Source organism: Bipolaris maydis (assembly GCF_028858645.1).
Source record: "Bipolaris maydis strain C4 unplaced genomic scaffold PSV08scaffold_7, whole genome shotgun sequence".
NCBI lineage: Eukaryota > Fungi > Ascomycota > Dothideomycetes > Pleosporales > Pleosporaceae > Bipolaris > Bipolaris maydis.
The window spans coordinates 1,447,917-1,465,980 of record NW_027093863.1 but is presented as its reverse complement, the minus strand read 5'-3'; the positions used below and the strand labels follow the sequence as shown (position 1 = coordinate 1,465,980).

Here is an 18,064-nt window from a genome sequence, read left to right as displayed (position 1 = left end):
TTGCCTCGCACCGCACCGAATTTCAGGCATCAGCATTTGTGCGCTTGTACCAGTAGGGCGCGCAGCATGTTACATGGGCCCCATGTCAGCTGCGCGCTGAAGCCACTTGAGATGATTGCCAAAAGGGCAGCCTGACGCGGGCGAGAGGGCTTAGGTGCTGCGCCCTTTTCATCCATTGCATATTGGTGGATGCGCGGTATGCGCTCCCTCAGTTCCATCTCGACTCATTGGCGTCGTCTGTCCAGGCTTCCGCGCGTGCCCAGGCGCAGCTGTGCGCAATTGGAGGACCCGGTGCAGCGGGGAAGCAACTTGTTTCAAGAGCGGTGAAGACAAAGGTGAAACTATGTCTGCTGGCTTGGACATCCAGCTCGTCGGATCAAATGTCCTTACGTATGCACTCGGCCTGCGAATGGAACGTAGGCACGGCACCCGGGCCTCTTATCGATAGCAGACCCCGTATTCAGCCGCTCCAATCCAGCTAAGCGGCTCAGCGGCATCCCTGCCACATGCCCGCTCCCCTTTGCGACTGGTTCTCTCTGCCACCACGGCTGCCCTCGCTTCACGCGCTGTGCTGTCTGGCCCCTCTATCCGTAACCTGCGTCGCCGGCCGACAGCAATCTGGAATATTGAACAGCAAATCCCACTTCACCGCGTGCCCCTGAATCCAAATGCACTGCCCACGTCCTCCACGGCCGCGGATACCCACAAGCAGTTCGACTCCACAACCTAGCTCCGCCAGAGACCTCAAGGCCTCTTGTCCCCGCATGATCATGGTTGATGAGCAGCCCTTTAGTTGCGTCGCCGGACTTGCCTCGCTTTCTTAGTATCCCCTTCCTTCATGGACACATGAGCGCTACACAACGCTCGTCGTGCAGATAGACAGCATGCAATCTACATGCCGTCATTAAGTGGGGCGCATGTCTTCCTGCGCCCGTTGCAGCCATCTGCACGTGAGAGTGCATGGAAGTATTGCGTCTCCACATCATGAAAGCTTACCTTGTTTTGCCTTGGCATGTAGCCGCTAAGACTCAGAACTCCAGTACACGACGGCACTGAGCCAGTCTCCTTTTGGGGAAGCCGTCATTTGTCTCCGAGTAACCCTCCGTGAGGTCGCATCATGCCACCAGGTCAAGGGTCGGTGCGAGCAGCGGAAAAGCTACACGCAGCTTGCGATGAGTGCAGTGAGTACCTCAAGCTAGGCTCCCACATTAGCCTTACGCATCTCAACAACACCCAGGGACACGAAAGCTGAGATGCTCTGGTGACACGCCAAAATGTCTTCGTTGCACAAGAGAACAGATAGGTTGCGTTTACTCGCCTCAGAAACAGATGGGCAGACCCAGGAAGAGGAGGAGAGAAGGCGAGGCAGGCGAATCTGCTACGTTCGTCCAAGGGCGCGATGAAAATACTGCTGTTTTGAATAGTTTTTCTGAGATGCAAAACTGTTCTGATTTTGATGGCTTAATCTCCCCACCGCTCCTCCAAGATACATACTCCTCAAACGAGTCATCAGGACATGAAGCTTTGACACCAGGGCAATTCGACTTCACTTTCCCTGAACAGTTGGGAATATTACCTGGGCCTAACTTCACGTATGTGCCCTATGTCCAAGGACACACCAACACACTAAAGAAGCCCAGGTCTTATTTGGAGCCGGCAATTGACCCATCATTGTGGGAGCTACAACCTGACACGTTGACGAACAACATTAATGACCCCCTATCAGACCAACAGATTGCAAGGCCATGTACCTGCATTACAACAACGTGGATGGTACTTACGGAGCTACAAGCTATCACAACCTTTGACTTTCCCCAAGTAGTCATACCCTTAAGAAATGCCATGTCTGCATTGGCCAACATAATCAACTGTCCACAGTGTCCCAAGGACTCCTTCAGCGCGATACAGAATGTCCAATCCATCGTTTCTCTGATGAAAGCAATAGTCCAACGCTTCAACAGTGTGCTATTAGAAGTCGATCGCGAAGCTGTTCGCCTTGAAGAAGCAGGTCAGAAAAAAGCATATCGGATTGGTGACAATAACCCTGCTTTGTCTCACCTACATACTGGAACCTCAGACTGTCCAATGGGCTTCAATATTGAACTCGAACCCAAGGACTGGCGGCGTCTAGTCAAGACTGCGCTCAAGACAGAAGTATACGGAAAAGGAAGCAATCCACGGCCACTGCTAGACCTAGTGAAGAAGAGCGAAATGAGACAAGAGGAGTGGCACAATGACCGACACTCTTGGGTTGATGAGATGATACAGTTACATGGTGGAAGAAAAGAGTGCCATGTTTCAGAAGGCTGTGAGGCTTTAGGGGCGCAACATATCCGGAGAGCAATTGATAACCTCAAGTGGGACTGATTAGAGACCGCACACGAGTGCAGCTGATGGATGACATGAAACGGTGTTGCTCTTAGCTTTCTTCAAATTTCGTCAACTTCAAAACTCTACCCCTATGACTTGCGTGCTCGTTGTCAAACTTGTGGTGAACGAAGCTAACCGTACTGGCTATTACTCAGGCGTTGGGTCATCTGAGCATACACCAAGCGGTCTTAGTATGGTTTAGAGACAGAGAGGGAGAGAATGAGCAATCCATGTCTTTAGATTAGACTTGATTTAATTATAAACTTCCCAGCTTGTGCACAACGTTCAGACGAGTACTGTACGTCTAAACAAGGGAGGGATCGCACGCCGTTGCCGCGGCTTCGAGCAGGGTGGGGCGAGTCCGGGGTCGCTTAGGGGTCGAGTCGAGTCGACTACTAGCGCGACCGGAGCGGAGAAACAAAGATTCAGAGTGGGATGCACATGCAACTCCCATCCCACTAGGTCGGCGCGCAATTCACTCGTCACCGCGTCCCGACCCGTGTTCGTGTTCGCGCCCGATCGCACTGCCCCAACCCGTTGGTGGTCGCACCCTACAAACAACAATCACCAGCACTCGTCACTCCCCTTTAGGCAACCCCCCGACAGCAAGCGCACCATGGACGACTTCAACAGCGAGACGGACAGCGACTATACAAGCTATTGGCGAGATTGGGTAGGTACATGGACACCTCCTCTACTTTCGGCTCCCGTATTGCTTGTGTAGCATGGTTATATACCGCCAGACATGACTATCCTGTACATGTATGGGTGGCCCAAAAAGGTGCTGCTTGCATGGTATGGCTCATTCGCTTGTCCTTCACTGTAAGGTCACGTCTGATCATACACCAGCAACCCTTGCGCCTTCAAGGGCTACCTTGCAGCATACCAGTGCCTTCACCCTATTGACGACTTCAACAACGACTTTTTCGCGGTGGACTGGGATCCGCTCATGCTCCTTAGGTCTCGCTGGTGGCTGGACTATTGGAGGCACCGTAGAGATGTAGAGGCATACAGATGTGTTCAAACCAGAGCTAACACTTGTTTAGTTCATATCCTCACGAGGAAACGAGTACTTTTGCGAAATTGACGAAGAATATCTTACCGACCGCTTCAACCTCACGGGTCTGAATACCGAGGTCCAATACTACCAATATGCACTGGACCTTGTAACCGACGTCTTCGACTTCGACTGCGACGATGATATGCGGGAACAGATTGAGAAATCGGCGCGGCATTTGTACGGTCTAGTGCACGCGAGGTACATTGTCACGACTAGAGGTCTGGCAAAGATGGTATGTGTCTTGTCTGCGGACACATGCCATGCTCCGGCTCAACACCTATGCTCACGAATTACAATAGCTTGAAAAGTTCAAAAAGTCCGACTTTGGCAAATGCCCGCGCGTAATGTGCGAATCACAACCCCTCCTTCCCATGGGTCAATCGGACGTGCCCAACGCCTCACCTGTAAAGCTGTACTGCGCCCGCTGCGAAGACCTCTACAATCCAAAATCCTCGCGCCATGCCATTATCGATGGCGCATACTTTGGCACCTCGTTCCACAACATCTTGTTCCAAGTCTACCCCGCGATGCTTCCCCCCAAAACACAGCGACGATACGAGCCCCGCGTCTTCGGCTTCAAGGTGCATTCCGCAGCAGCGCTGGCACGGTGGCAATCAGACAAAAAGGAAGAAATGAAGGACAGGCTGAAGGCGCTGAAGATGGAAACTGGATTCGAGGAAGAGGACGAGGAGTTGGAAGACGATGATGACGACGACGACATGGAGCTTCAGGAAGGTGTTCAAGGGGCTGCTGCACAGCTGTGACAAATGGGCCTGTAACGGCCTTCTTTTTCCTTCACACAAGACGGTACAGACCGAACACAGCGATACACGATAGAGCATGGATCTACGAGTTGCTCATCATGGAGAAGGGCTACGAAAAGGGTTTGGAGCATATGCAATGCCCAAGGCTAGCATGGATTCGGCGATAAGGGCGTCATGGCTGGGTTAACAATGGGTATCTGAGATACCAACAACCCGAAACGATCAAAGTAATTCAAATTCTACCGTTTTTCTGAAGCAGAAGAATCCAAGCACATACACACATGAGTACCATGATGGGGGCGATGATTTGGGTTAAGTAACGGACGTGATTTGCTATAGCAGAGAAGGATAATTGAATATCAATATCTCTCTCTTCCATTCTTTCATGATCAAAGCTTGGGACCAGCCCCGTCCAGACCTTTGTATACCTACATACCACCACCCATATCCAAGCGAACGTTGATACAAAGTCGACAAAAGAGCCAAATACGAGTAGAATATATATATATATATATATATATATATTGTAATCCATTAAAGAGAGAGGGAGATAGAGAAGAACCGAAAAAGTACAGTAATAAACTATTAAGACAAAAAAATGTTCGTAGTATCAAGAAAAAGAATGAAGAGAGAAAAAAAAAATCGATCAAACCAATTTAAAAAAACGCCTACGCAATGCATTGTCATCGCATACACTTCCGAAATCCTCCCATCTGGTAATCCAAGTAGGAAAACAGACCAAAAAAAACAATAAAAACGTAACCGACATTTCATGGCATGTACACGTTTCTTTGCAAGAAATTGAAAAAAAAAGTTGGTGGAAAGGCCGAAAAAAAAGTAGGAAGAAGAAGGTGAAGAAGGGAGAAAAGCAAAGCGAATCCCCTTTGGAGAAGAAAAAAGAAAAGACAAAAGCATGCAGAAACAAAAAAAATCCCCTGCTTGACTCCAATTCTCCACATATTTTGCTTCTTTAGAAACCGGCAATCTTCTTGAACCAGCTTCCCCTCTTGACAACCGGCGCTGGTGCCCCGCCCTCTACCGCGGGTCTACCATCCCATGTCCTAACAGGCGGCTCTTCGTATGCAGGTGCATAGCTAGTGCGTCTAGCATTCCTCTTGCGATCACGTTCGTCATCCATGGGCTTCATAGTCTCGTAGTTGCTTGCGCGGCGGCTGTGCTTGTACGTGCGGTCGCGTTCGCGCTCCTTTTCTTCAGCTTTGCGGCGCTCGGCACGCTCCTTGTCGCGCTTGGGTCCGCGGCGGCCTGCGATGCGCAGGCGAATGTCTTCGTCTTGAGATTGCGTTTCTTCATCGTCGTCATCGTCGTTGGCGCCGGGCGCCGGGTCTAGTACCGTCTCGGAGATGGGGGGAGGTAATGGTGGCTCGTTGGATAGAGATTCGACCCATGACGATGTTTTGTCACCGCTCTTGTTGTTCATGTATGGCATGTTTTCTTCTTCGCGTGCCTGACGAGAACCGCGGTGCTTGGAACGGTTGGCGACGCCGTTGCGCTCGTCAAAGTAGTCGGTGATGGGCTCCCCACTAGCTTGTACTGGGTATTCGGAGTGACGCCTGGCAGCACGGCGTTCTTCGTGACGGCGGCGACGTTCTTCGTCCTCGTCTATGTATGTCCGCCGGCGTTCGGCCTTTGGGCGCTCTTCTTCGCGGGTCTTGTCTTTGCGACGTGATGAACGCTTCTCACGATCCCGCTCATCAGTCAGCTTACGGTCACCTCGTGCCTTTCGCCGTTCTTCCTTTTCCGCTATGCGACGCAGTTGTTCCTCTGCTTCCTTGTTGCGACGTTCCAACTCGGCCATTTGCCGAGCCTTCTTCTCTGCAAGCGTCGCACGCTCGTTTTCACGCTCGCGCTCACGGCGCCGCTCAGCCTTAGCCTCTGCTTCTTCGAGTTCGGCACGACGAGATTCTTTCTCTGCGTCACGTTTCGCCCTACGCTCAGCTCGTCTTGCCTCTCGTTCGGCATCGTAATCGGCGCTACCGTTGCCGCCGCCATTAGCACCAGACATCATGACTTCTTCAGGATCCTGGGCGCGCGGATTGCGCAAACTGCGCCGCTCGTGTCGCAGTCGTTTGGCTTCATCATCAGTAACTGCGCCGCGTGTTGTGGATCGCTTGCGATGCCTACGCTCGTCCTCGGTCTCGTAGGCGGTGCGGCGGCGTTCGCGAGGTGCCTCTTCAGGCGCCACTGCCTTCTTGCGCCCGAGTCCAAACATACCCTTGAAGCCTTTCACAGCAGCAGCAGTGCCCGCGACACCAGCAAGTGTATTGATAGCATCTGAGTTGCCTCGCGCGCGACGAGGTCGCTCACGGTCCCGCTCACGGTCCCGTTCACGACGGGGCCGCTCAGCCTCGACTGGTACAGGGTCCGCCTCCATTGGGTCAACAACGATAGGGTCGTCTGCGCTAGGCGATGCACTCATGGGTTCGAGTGGTTGTGCCGAATCGCGCTTAGATTTGCGACGTGGATACTCAGGTCGGGAAGCCGGGGGAGGGGATTCATCATCAACTTCGTTCTCATCGTCCAAAGGATATGGGTCTAGAACAGCAATCAGGCAATTAGCTTTGTGTGCTTGCGTATGCCCAGGCCAGCCAATGAGAGATGTAATGTGATTAGCGGGGAGCGGCTTACCTCGACTTCTGCCCTTGTCTCTGGAATCCCTATTACTGGCTCTGCGGGACGAACCCTTCTCGCCCATAAGCCGAGCTGCCTTGGAAGACATCTTCGCATCAGTATCGGTCTGTGGTGGTGACATCATGGCGGCGTCCTGGTCGACAGAAGGTCGGCGCGACGATGTTTTCATGCCTGAGGTGCGATGTGACTTGGAGCGTGATGGTGGGGGCGGCGCAACGCCAAACATGCCACCGAGGCCTGTAGAAACCCGGGTCGTCTTGGAACGTGACACTGTTGGCCTGGCTGCATGCGCCTTGTCAGATCCTGAGGATCGTGATTTGATATCGTTGTCTCTGGATTCTGATGTTCGCCGATGTGATTTTGTACGTGTCACTTCAGGCCTGGTGGCACCATCCTCACCACCAGATCTTGTCTTGTTCTTTGATTTGGAAGCTCCGAACATACCACCCCAACCACCAGAGGTAGTTCCACTGCGGACTCTGTTGCGCTCCTTCTTTGGAGAATTTGCCTTGGGTTCAGGTAATGGCTCGGGAGGAGGAGTGGGGAGTTTGGCAGGCGCACCATCTTCATCTGCTGAAGCGGCGTCTTCATGGTCGATTATCTCTGGCTCCTCGGGCACCTCTTCAATTTCAGGTTCTGGCTCTGGCTCTGGCTCTGGCTCTGGTTCAGGTTCCAGTTCAGGCTCAGGTTCTGGTTCTGGTTCTGGTTCTGGTTCTGGTTCTGGCGGAGGTGGCGGTGCCTTAGTCCTGCTGCTCTTCTTGGATTTTTTGTGTTTTCTTTCAGAAACCACAACAACAGGTCCAGGCTCAGGCTCAGGCTCAGGCTCGGGTTCAGGTTCCGGTTCTTCTTCAACAATTGGCTCCGGCTCCGGCTCCGGTTCTGGTTCTGGTTCTGGTTCTTCCAGAACTGGTGGCGGTGGAGGAGGTGGAGGAGTTTCGTCTATGGACCACCCTCTCGATTTACTGCCCTTCTTAGACTTCTTAAGCTTCTTGAGCTCCTGCAGGACAAGAGGTACATGTACAGGTTCGGGTTCGGGCTCAGGTTCAGGCTCAGGCTCGGGTTCCTCAGGCTCTGGAGGTGGTGGCGCATCAACAAATTCCATGAAGTCTCCTTCATCGTCAGGGAATGCACCTGGTGCGGGCTCCCTTTCCTCAAGTACTTCGATAGGCTCAGGTTCGGGTTCAGGGATGACCACAGGGGCTTCCTCCATCTTTGACCGTTTGGACTTCTTAAGAAGCTTTCTCTCTTCTTTGGACAGCTTCTTTGGAGGCACCTCAATAACCTCGATTGCTGGAGGTTCAGGCTCAGGTTCAGGCTCAGGCTCCGGCTCTGGTTCTTCAGGTATAGGCTCTGGGACCGGTTCTGGCTCCGGCACAGCATGTCGACTTTTCTTGGACTTTTTCAGCAGCTTTCGTTCTTCCTTGGACAGCTTCTTTGGAGGTGCCTCTTCAACGATCAGAGGCTCGGGTTCCGGCTCAGGTTCCGGTTCTTCCACAATCGGCTCAGGTTCAGGTTCAGGTTCAGGCTCAGGCTCAGGCTCTGGTTCGGGTTCCGGCTCGGGTTTTACAGGCATATCCGTGATAGGATCGATCACGCTTCTGCGAAGGGAGATACCCCAAGCGCTGCCCCAGCCACCTGCTGCTGCCTTTTGTTCCCTTCTTGTAGGCTTCTCAAGCTCAGCCAAAAGTTCGTTCGGGTCAGCATCTTTAACGAGATCAAATAACTCATCGTCGTTTGCAGGCTCTGCGGGTTCTTCAGGGGGCGGCGGCGGAGGTGGTGGAGGTGGTGGAGGAGCTTCCTCGACAACACCTCTCTTCTTTTTCTTCTTCTTTTCCTTGGAAGAAATAACCACGGGCTCGGGTTCAGGAACAGCTTCTTGCTCAGCAGCAAGGCGAGCAGCTTCAGCTTCAGCTTCCTCTGCTTCCAGTCGGGCTTTCTCGGCAGCTTCGGCAGCTTCAGCAGCTTCTCTCGCTTCCTTCTCCAGTCTTTCTTGTTCTTCAAGTGCTGCCTTTTCTCTAGCCTCGCGCTCGCGCCTCTGTTTGGTAGTCTCTTTCTTCTTGGTTAGTCCGAATAGACCCCAACCAGAGTTTTGCTCTGCTTCCTCTCTGGCCCTGGCTGCAGCTTCCTCGGCCTCCCTTTGAGCCTTCTCAGCCGCCTCAGCAGCTTCGCGTTCCAGTCGCGCCTCCTCCTCGGCAGCAGCAACACGCGCGGCTTCTTCAGCCTCAAGACGTTCTTGTTCCTCACGTTCAAGGCGTTCCCTCTCTGCTTGCTCGGCAGCTTCTTTCTCTAGGCGCTCTTGCTCCTCTTTCTTCTCCCGAGCCCTTCGCTCTTTTGTGCTCTCCTTCTTCTTCGAGGATCCCCAGATACTAGCGCCCCACCCAGCAATCTTCGATCCTGTAGATTCCTCCTCTTGCTTCTTCCTTCTCCTCTTCTCCTCTTCCTCTGCCGCTATACGTGCTGCCTCGGCCTCTGCTGCAATTCGAGCTGCCTCGGCCTCCTCTGCCGCAATTCTAGCCGCTTCTGCCTCAGCTTCTTCGGCTGCAATGCGTGCAGCTTCTGCCTCTGCCTCTTCTGCCGCGATACGTGCAGCCTCTGCTTCTTCCTCTTCTGCCGCGATTCGAGCTGCTTCTTCGTCCGCTTCCTCGGCTTCTCGTGCAAGACGTTCTTCCTCCTCTTTCTCAGCCGCCTCCCTCTCTAATCGTTCCTGCTCCTCGCGTTCCTTCTTTTCACGCTTTTCGCGAGCTCGTCTTTCGAGAGTAGTTTCCTTCTTAGGCGGCTTAGTTGAGGCACCCAGAGAGCCCCACATGCTGCTGGACTTGCTTTCCTTGTCCTTCTTGCTCTTCTTCTTCTCTTCCACCGGTGCCTCTTCCACTACAGGTTCTTCGGCAGGCGGTGGATCGTCGAGCGAGATGAGATCCTCAAAGGTATCGGTCGGGGCAACCTCCACGACCTCGCCCTTTTTCTTCTTCTTCTTGGAAGTGGTAGTGGTAAGACCTCCCCAGATATCTTCTTCCTCAGCGGGTGGAGGCGCTTCGATCTCTTTAAGCGGCGGAAGCTCAGGCTCGAACTCTCCCGGGGGTGTTGGCACATTTGGCGGTACAAGGCCCTTTTTACCCTTCTTGGTCTTCTTGCCAATGTTGAATGCAGCGCTTCCCCAGGGATCCTCTTCGTCGGGTTTTTGGACAGGTGTCGTAGTGTCCTCAAGTACCTCGACCGGGACATCCTTCTTGGGGTCTTTCTTCTTTCTCTTACTCCAAGATGGCGCACCCCAGTCATCCTCATTATCCTCGGGTTCCTCGACGTCTTCAGGTTCCTGGATAGGTGGTGCTTCTTCAACTGGCTCAGGTTCTGGAAGTGGTTCTAATTCGACTGATTTGCTGCTCTTCTTCTTCTTCTTTGATCCACCCCATATCGAGCTCAGGCCCCAATCAGAACTTTTCTCTTCTTCTAGTGGCGGAGCTGGCTCGGGTTCTGGGATAGGCTCAGGTTCGGCTGGAGGAGGCTCTTCGATGATGACAGCAGCACCCTTCTTACTTTTCTTGGTCTTTTTGACTACAGGCGCTGCTGAACCCCAATCATCCCAGCCATCGGCAGGCTTCGCGTCTGCAGGTGGAGGTTCCGCAAGTTCGGGCTCAGGAGGCGGAGGTGGAGGCGGCGGGAGCTCTTCCTCTGCTCCTTTCTTGCCCTTCTTCTTCTTCTTTGTGGTCGGTGCTGCTGCAGCCCCCCAATCACCCCAGGACTCTTCATCCTTCTTCTTCTTCTCGGCCTCTGCGGCGGCTGCAGCTTCCTCTTCCATCCTCTTCAACTCGGCCTCTTCCTCTTCTATCCGTCTCTGCTCTGCTTCCTCTTCTTCTTGTTGGCGCTGAAGCTCAGCGGCCTCTTCCTCTTCCTTGAGCCGCTGAGCTGCTTCCTCCTCCTCCTTCAGCTTAGCCTCTTTAGCCTCTTTCTCGAGCTTGATCTTAAGCTTTTTCGCCTGAGACTTGCTGAGGCCGGCATATGGATCAACAGCAGGCACTTCTGGCTTCGGAGGCTCCGGCTCAGGTTCAGCTGGAGCAGGCTCTGGTTCTGGCTCTGGGGGAGGGGGCGGTGGCAGCTCATCCTTTGCTCCCTTCTTACCTTTTTTCTTCTTCACTCCGGCAGCAGCTCCATCCCACCCACCACCCCATGGATCATCCTCCTTGACAGGTTCTGGAGCTGGCTCCTCAGGCACGGTCTCATCGATCAAGATCCCTTTCTTGGTCTTTTTCTTAGACTTCGCGCCTGAGTCAATGCCCCAGCCATCGTCCTCGGCGGGTTTCTCTTCGGCGGGAGGGGAAGCTTTGAGACCACCAAAGTCGAAGTCGAATCCGCTTGAATCCTTTTTCTTCTTCTTGTCCAAGGATCCCCAAGGGCTTTCAGAGTCTGCGCTGGAGTTCTTTCCACTGTCAATAAGTCCGCCCCAGCCAGATGATTTGTTTGATGAGCCCCAACCAGAAGCCCAACTGCTTAGTCCAGGAAGTCCGAATCCAGATTTTGTTGCACTAGTATCACTATTATTCATGTCAATTTTCGGTGCGCTTCCTTCGTCAAGGTTGATGTCGTCGAATGTTGTCGGTGGCCCTGCTGGTGGTTCAGGAGGAGGCGGGGGTGCGGCCTCGGCAGTCTATCGTGAGTTAGCGCCACGCGACATATAATTAAAGGAGCCGGGACAACGCGAACCTTCCCCTTTTTGACCTTCTTCTTCTTGCCGGCGGCAGCACCGAACGAGGCCCAGTCATCCGTGTTCTGGCTCGGGTTCGCCCAGCTTAAGTCAGCTGCCGCTTTTGTCACCGAAATGGTTGTTGCGGTGGCAGCAGCTGCAGCTGCGGCTGCATCCTCCTCCTCCTTCTTCTTGCGCTCGGCCTCCTCTTCGGCCTCCCTTGCCAGACGCTCCTCTTCCTCCTTCAGCAGGCGTTCCTCTTCCTCCTTCTTGAGGCGTTCCTCCTCCTCCTTCTTGAGGCGTTCCTCTTCTTCTTCCTTCTTCAGTCTCTCCTCTTCCTCTCTCTGCTTCTTCGATTTCTTCTTGCCCTTGTCTCCATCACCTCCATCTCCACCGTCTCCACCAGCAGCCCCACCGTCCGCAGGTGGATCACCGCCGTTGTCGCCTCCGGCAGGTTCCTCGTCCTTTTTGCCGTCGTCAACGGGAGCGGCCGCGGGTTTCTTCGCTGTAGTCTTCTTACTCTTCTTTGCATGTGACCTGATGCCAGTATCGCAGTGCCCAAAATCAATATCTATGTGCGGTGATTTCACGTCTAGGCGGAAGGCGGAAGAGCCAGGTAGGCGCTTCTTGCTTGTGCGCGGACGTGCGGAAGCGGTGAGGCATAGTAAAGCGTCGAGGGAAGAGAAGGGGGAGTATTCAGGTATTTGCGCAATGGCCAGCGCATCGGTAGAGGTGTAGTCTGGAGGTAGGTCTGCAACAGATTCGTTGTACGAAGGTGGTGGGGGTTGAGAGATCGGCGGTAGTTGGTTCCATGGTTCTGGCGCGGACGCAGGAGCGGAGGATAGAAGGTCAGACAACAGGGTCGCAAGGTCGGGCCACTAAAATAAAAGTTAGAGAATGAGGCGCAATGGAGCGAGGAACGTGAGGATTCGGTCAGCAAGGTTGGAGGAGGTTGTGATATGGTAGTGATTTGGGACCAAAAACATGTGGATAAAAGGACCAAACAAAGCAATTTCGCCATACCGAGAGATCGCTGCGTCTTGATTTTCTATCGCCAGAGTCGCGGGTGTGCCGTCTATCGAGCGCAAACTCCAAATCGTCTATCAATTCGCCCATGCGACGGTCATTTCCAGACTGGCATGATGTCATGTCCCCAGCGCTGTAGGTGCTTGTGGGCCAAGCATTTTCTACTTCCAAGATTTCGCTCTTCCCGCCCCAAAAATGTTCAGCCGATCCAATCCTCGAAAGCGGCAGGGTCTTTTGTTTTGCGGGTGGCGCGACGGCGACGGCGCGACGAGAGCTGATAGGAGACATTATGCGAGTATGAGAGGCGCAAGTGGGAGGAGCACGGCGGAGGTAAGCACATGAGAGCTTGTGCGAGACCGCAAGAGGCGAGCGGCAGGAGGGCGAGGGCGAGAGCGGCGAGTGTTGCTGTGGAGGAAGCGGAGACAGGCAGGATGCAGCGTGACTCTGCTGGTGATTATGCTGCTGCAGGGGCTCGCTGCGCCCAGCTTCAGTAGTGCTAATAGTGGTATTTGGAAATAGTATGTAGTAGTCGCAAGTAGGGAACAGTGGTAGCCACGGCAATCCCGCCCTAAGCCTGGATGTAAACACAGGCCGGGCCTCAACAAGGCGAAGATGGCTATGCAGACCGGCGCAGAGCACAGGCGGCGAGCACAAACAGACCAAACGGTACGCGACGGGCGGGCAGAGATGTAGCGCGGCAGAGGCAAAAAAGCAGGGGAACAGGCGTCGCCAGTGGTCACAAGGACTGTGTGGTGGGTGGTGTAGGATGTGTTTCCGCAAACGCCAATCGCTATCGGCGTCGAATGGCCTCCCCTCGGCTGGGCGCACCAAGCCTGTTGGAGGTTGCGGAGCGTTTCATCCACCTCGTCACACACACACACGCGCGCGCCCGGGCCAGCAGGCGGAAAAATCCAAAAATGAGGGGTCGGATCTGTGTGCGTGTGGGTGCGTGCGAGTGTTTGTATGTAGTATGTGTGTATAAGAGGGGCCCGGGGGGGATTGAGGGGGCCAGGCAGTATCACGAGAAAAGTGAGTGGGTTAGTTTGGGCGGATGCAGGGAAAGAGTGATGCGCGCGATGCGATGCGCGATGCGGGCGGCAGAGGCCAAGTTATTCGGCTGGTGAAGGGAAAGCGGCCATGGGGGAGCAAGACTCTGCGTGCGCGTGTGCGTATGCGTGCGTGTGTTTGGAGTGAGCAGTGTCGAGCACGACTCGCCGCCATGCTGGCCGTGTGGGCCAATTGCGGAGGGCGATGTGGGTATTGGGTGATGCTGGCAAGCTTCCGTCCCCTCTGTTGCGCTACACCGCCAGTCCGCTGAACACAGTCTAGCACACCCGCCCCCCATCCAACCACCCCGCCAGCATCCTTCGCCGACCGCGGCAGAAGCTGCACGCCTGCCACACGTGCATGCCGCGCGCCCGTCTGGCTGCCATGGCTGGCCCCGTGTTACCGCCACTCTACACCAGCTGTACCATGTACGTCGACAACGCACTGCCGGCTCGACGCTGCACATGTAGAGCAATGTCCTCCCGTCCCTCGCTCCGTCGGCCCAGCAGGGCGACTTCTTGGCTCCGTTTGGTGGGGCGGCTACTGCACCCTACACGGCCGCCTGCCTTCGTCACCAGCTCCACACCATCGTTCCTCAGCCTTCTGATCCCTTCTGCTCGCGGCCTAGCCGGCAATCACGGTCAAGCCCAATGCGCTGGGGGAACAGTAGAGCATTTTTAGATTGGTTTGGTAGCCCTACGTGCATGCATGACAGCCGTGTGTCAGCCTTCTAGAGCTACCTCTTACGAGCTACCAGCTTTCCAGCTTACTCGCAGCCACAAACGCAGAACAAGAAGAAAAAATATATCCATGTCCACCTACACCGGAGCTCGTGACCCCGCGCCCGCCTCGGGGTATCAATACACAAAGGAAAGAAACCATCTAGAGTCGTGACCCCTCCAAGGAGATGCAAGCAAGTCTGCTAAAGGGTGTCTTGAAAGGAGAAGAAGATGATGAAAAGAAGAAGAAGAATACTAGCGACAAAGAGAAGAGCGAAAAGAAGAAAGAAAAAAAATAAAAAGACCAAGGACAAGAGTATCTGCAACGCTAAAAGCAAGACATGCGACGACCACAAAAAAATGTCGACGAGATTATACGTGATATCCAGAGGGGCTCGTGGGGGGATGGGGGGACAGGGTCCGGCCTTACGCTAATAAGTCGCAGCATCCAAGTTAGACATTACCATGTAGTTTGGAAACACAAAAAGAGATTCAAGTGAGTGAACGCGCCTGCTCTCAACAAGCTTGGCCGTCTTCCAGGTCCTCGCCCATGAGAATCTTGCGCGCTTCGTCAAGTCTTCGTCGCCATGCCTTGCGCTCGTACGCCTCGCCGTACGTGCTCTGCAGCTGTGAGCATACGTGTTGGATGCCTGCAGCAACGCCGTACACCAGCTGCGTCTCTTCGTCGCTGAGCGCAATCCGTGGCTCGTCTCTTGAATTTTCCGTCAAGACGGAGAAGAGCTTGGATGTTTGCAGGCCGCTGGCAAACTCGGCTGGTGAAGGCGAGCCGCGGGACAGCGACGACTGAGGAGGCGAGATGCCGCTACTGCGCATGTTGATTGCCGAGTCGGACCGGAGCGACAAGTAGCTGTTGCGACCAATACGCTGAGAGAGCAACCGCGATTGACCAGACATGATCTGCTGCGAAAACTGATCCATCTGCCCGTTCGCGTCCTCATCCTCGTCGTCTTGCTCTTCGGCTGCAGTGGCAAATGTGGCCACCGTCGATACAGAGTCCGCACTTTGATTCCGTTGGTGAAATGATACTCGCTTTTCAGCTTTGCTCTGGTCCTCGCCAGTCTGAACAGCCGTCACCGGTCGCGTCGTGGCTACCGAGGTACCCGAACTTGTGCTGGACCGACGGTCTCCCAGACTGTACGTTCCCATGGCACTGTGCAAGAAAAAAGTCTCGTAGTCAAATGCATCCACTCGGTCCTCGTGTCGCTCCGTCGTAGGCATCTCATACACTGCATCCTCGTATACGCTCTCTGGGTCAGCCTCTCCGTCCTCGCCATAGACTGAGACAAAGTCACTATCATCCGCCTCGGACGGTTCGTATGCCTCAGATTCTTCGGAATCGACCTCTGGCTCTTCGTACGAGCGGCCAGAGTATACATTCCCTCTGGTAGTCGCCGGTTGGTCTTTGTACTGTGTCACCAGCTTCTCTCCATGCAATTGCGACGTTGTGGTGGTAGCAGTCAATGGCCGGTCCTGAACCTCGGGGTAGAGCCCAGTCAGAGTGTGTGGCGAAGTCGTGATGCCCAGCCCAGTAGTTCCAGTAACGGGGCTCTCAGGCCGATATGTGTTTGACGATGGATACCATGTGTCGGCCGAGGTAAAGGGGCTAGGTGCACGTAGACTCTGTATACTGCGCCGCCGGAGATGATCTTCTTGTGCCTTCAGCTTCAGACTCGAGATTCTACCCCTGAGATCATTCATCTGGTCACGAAGACCACTAGCTGCCGATGTAGATCGATGTATCCTGGCCCCATCTTCGTCTTCGCGTAGAGTTTCTAGCACAGGCGGAGATTTGGAACTTCTCGAGGCAGACCGTACAGCTTGTTCGCGTTCGGAGGTGTTCCAGGTATTGCGTGCGTCGCGAAGTTGATCTACGCTTCGGGATTCTTTGATGGGAAAACGCCCCTGACCATAGCTTTCTGGCGCCCATGGACCGCTGGTATGACCAAATGCACTCGAGGCTCGTTTGATTGACGAGGCTCTCGACACGTACGAGGGAGTAAAGGGAAGCGGCACGGATGTTTCACTCAGGTTGCGCGAGTGGCCAGAGCTGCCATTGGGGGTGAGTAACGACTGTCGGTAGGAAGAGAGGCGCGGAGGGATCGGTCCCATGCCGGCATAAAGTCTTCGGTCACGCTCGCGGCTGGCTGCCATGTGGTGTGAAAGGTCAGAGGACAGTCCGCCTTTGGGGCTAAAGGTGGGTGAGGTGACCAATGACTCTCGTGCTCCCCGGAGGTTTCCCTCCATGACCTGTTATGATAAGCATTGGCTCACTTGGGATGCAAAACTGCATAGGTTGGGGACAAGGCGTACATTCAACCTCTTTTTGGCATTAGCCAGGATGATCTCTGCCCTTCTGCTGAGCGCTGCTGACGAATAGGGATCGTCTTCGTCGTCACTGATATTGGCTGTCATGGCGTCGCCAGTGTCGGCGTCAGTCTTTGGGCGGTGTCGTCGTTCCTGCTCTTCGAGATCTACGCCGCTGTCGTCGAAGTTGTCGTGGCTGTCGAAGCCGGGCCAGTGATCGAGATCCTCGGTGAAGATTGAGCTGGACGAGGGGCTGGCTTTGCGCTGGTCGTGGCCGCGCCAACTGCCGGGCGAGTGGCTGCTGGGAGCAGTGTGGATGGTAGGCGACGAGGCCAGAATGAGATCACGGGTAGTCATGCTCCTGGAGGAGGCGACTGAGTCGGCTGCGTTGCGAAGCGTCGAGCGCGAGGACTGTGCGGAAAGCGAGGACTGTGCAGATAGTGACGGGAAACTTATTTGTTGTGAGGCGCGGCGCCGGCTGTGGAGTCCTGAACTTAATCGGCGAGGACTCGAGTCGGCGTGCCGGTACAGGTCGGATGGCGAGGGCGGACGCTCAATCAAGGGAATTGGCGAGGTCGCGCGCTCGTAGTCGGCCTCGAGGGCGGGCAGGATCATGCCCGCATCGCTGAGCGTCGGGGAGCGCTGTCCCCTGGGGGGAGCAGGACGGGAGGCTGCAGTGACGGCCATGAGTGGGTGCAGGGGGGGCGGACGGGCTGTTACCTTGGCTTGGCTGCAGTGCTGCTGAACATGTTCGTCGAACAGACGGGGAGAGAGGGGGGGCAACGTTTTTTTTCCTTGAGCGCGAGACAAGACGCGAATCAAAGGCAGTGGTTGAGCAGGTGGGACAGGACTCGAGAAGCGGAAGATGCTGGGCGCCTGGGCTTGATTTTCATAATGTCAGCGTGATTAGGGCTGTGGACGGTTTGCGGCATGGGCCAGTCTATGCCTGGAGACATGTTTAGGGGCAGCTTGCTAGGGGTTAGCAGTGGGTAGATTCCCCGGCCAAATTGCACGGTTGCGTCTCCCCTCAGCCGGCGAGGGTGAAAGGGAGTGCTTCGTGTGATTCGTCGGGGGCAGGGCCAAGCTCGCAGGGGCACGTGCAATCTGCAAGGCACCCTCTCCCCATTGGCGCCACCCATGCTGCTCATTTTGCGGCCTGTGGGTGGGTGCATTGCTGCCGCCCAACGCCTCCCACCATCCATCCACCCATCCATCCATCCATGGCCTCGCCTCGCCTCGCCTTGCACAGCGACAAGCCCACCCGTCCATCCCTCCAGCAGGCCCTCCAGCAATGCGCGACTACACACGACACGACAATTGCCGGGCGCGCACGCGGACCGCCTCCCTTTCGGGCCGGAGCTCCACCATCAACGCCTCTCGCTACTCTCGCGCACGTGACCCATCGCTCCCTGCTACTCGCTGCCAC

At 55.0% G+C, this 18,064-nt stretch overlaps 4 protein-coding genes across 4 annotated transcripts; 2 read left to right on the top strand and 2 right to left on the bottom strand.

Annotated features, from left to right (window-relative positions):
* The first annotated feature begins 1,054 nt into the window (after nt 1–1,054).
* On the top strand, nt 1,055–2,464 carry PSV08DRAFT_300596 (uncharacterized protein). Its single transcript, XM_014226926.1, has 3 exons — nt 1,055–1,181; nt 1,238–1,592; nt 1,641–2,464. Exons 1-3 carry the CDS (start codon nt 1,118–1,120, stop codon nt 2,365–2,367), a joined length of 1,146 nt encoding a protein of 381 aa, XP_014082401.1. The 5' UTR covers nt 1,055–1,117; the 3' UTR covers nt 2,368–2,464.
* Nucleotides 2,465–2,838: 374 nt separating this feature from the next.
* On the top strand, nt 2,839–4,571 carry PSV08DRAFT_409961 (casein kinase II, regulatory subunit). Its single transcript, XM_014226927.2, has 3 exons — nt 2,839–3,043; nt 3,417–3,662; nt 3,730–4,571. Exons 1-3 carry the CDS (start codon nt 2,987–2,989, stop codon nt 4,192–4,194), a joined length of 768 nt encoding a protein of 255 aa, XP_014082402.1. The 5' UTR covers nt 2,839–2,986; the 3' UTR covers nt 4,195–4,571.
* Nucleotides 4,572–5,093: 522 nt separating this feature from the next.
* Nucleotides 5,094–12,835, bottom strand: PSV08DRAFT_390960 (uncharacterized protein; the record flags this gene model as incomplete). The annotated part of the gene is made up of 3 exons (XM_066093512.1): nt 5,094–11,485; nt 11,542–12,399; nt 12,545–12,835. 3 exons carry the CDS (start codon nt 12,833–12,835, stop codon nt 5,165–5,167), a joined length of 7,470 nt encoding a protein of 2,489 aa, XP_065949146.1. The 3' UTR covers nt 5,094–5,164.
* Nucleotides 12,836–14,773: 1,938 nt separating this feature from the next.
* On the bottom strand, nt 14,774–17,325 carry PSV08DRAFT_390957 (uncharacterized protein; the record flags this gene model as incomplete). The annotated part of the gene is made up of 2 exons (XM_014226930.2): nt 14,774–16,581; nt 16,645–17,325. 2 exons carry the CDS (start codon nt 17,323–17,325, stop codon nt 14,830–14,832), a joined length of 2,433 nt encoding a protein of 810 aa, XP_014082405.1. The 3' UTR covers nt 14,774–14,829.
* Nucleotides 17,326–18,064: the final 739 nt, after the last annotated feature.

What these genes read in the sequence shown, in the direction of transcription:
- PSV08DRAFT_300596 (XM_014226926.1), top strand. Translation starts at nt 1,118, where the DNA reads ATGCCACCAGGTCAAGGGTCGGTGCGAGCAGCGGAAAAGCTACACGCA. An exon ending in CGCAGCTTGCGATGAGTGCA is followed by an intron (nt 1,182 to 1,237) that starts GTGAGTACCTCA and finishes AACAACACCCAG; the next exon opens with GGACACGAAAGCTGAGATGC. An exon ending in TTACCTGGGCCTAACTTCAC is followed by an intron (nt 1,593 to 1,640) that starts GTATGTGCCCTA and finishes AAAGAAGCCCAG; the next exon opens with GTCTTATTTGGAGCCGGCAA.
- PSV08DRAFT_409961 (XM_014226927.2), top strand. Translation starts at nt 2,987, where the DNA reads ATGGACGACTTCAACAGCGAGACGGACAGCGACTATACAAGCTATTGG. An exon ending in CAAGCTATTGGCGAGATTGG is followed by an intron (nt 3,044 to 3,416) that starts GTAGGTACATGG and finishes ACACTTGTTTAG; the next exon opens with TTCATATCCTCACGAGGAAA. An exon ending in CTAGAGGTCTGGCAAAGATG is followed by an intron (nt 3,663 to 3,729) that starts GTATGTGTCTTG and finishes GAATTACAATAG; the next exon opens with CTTGAAAAGTTCAAAAAGTC.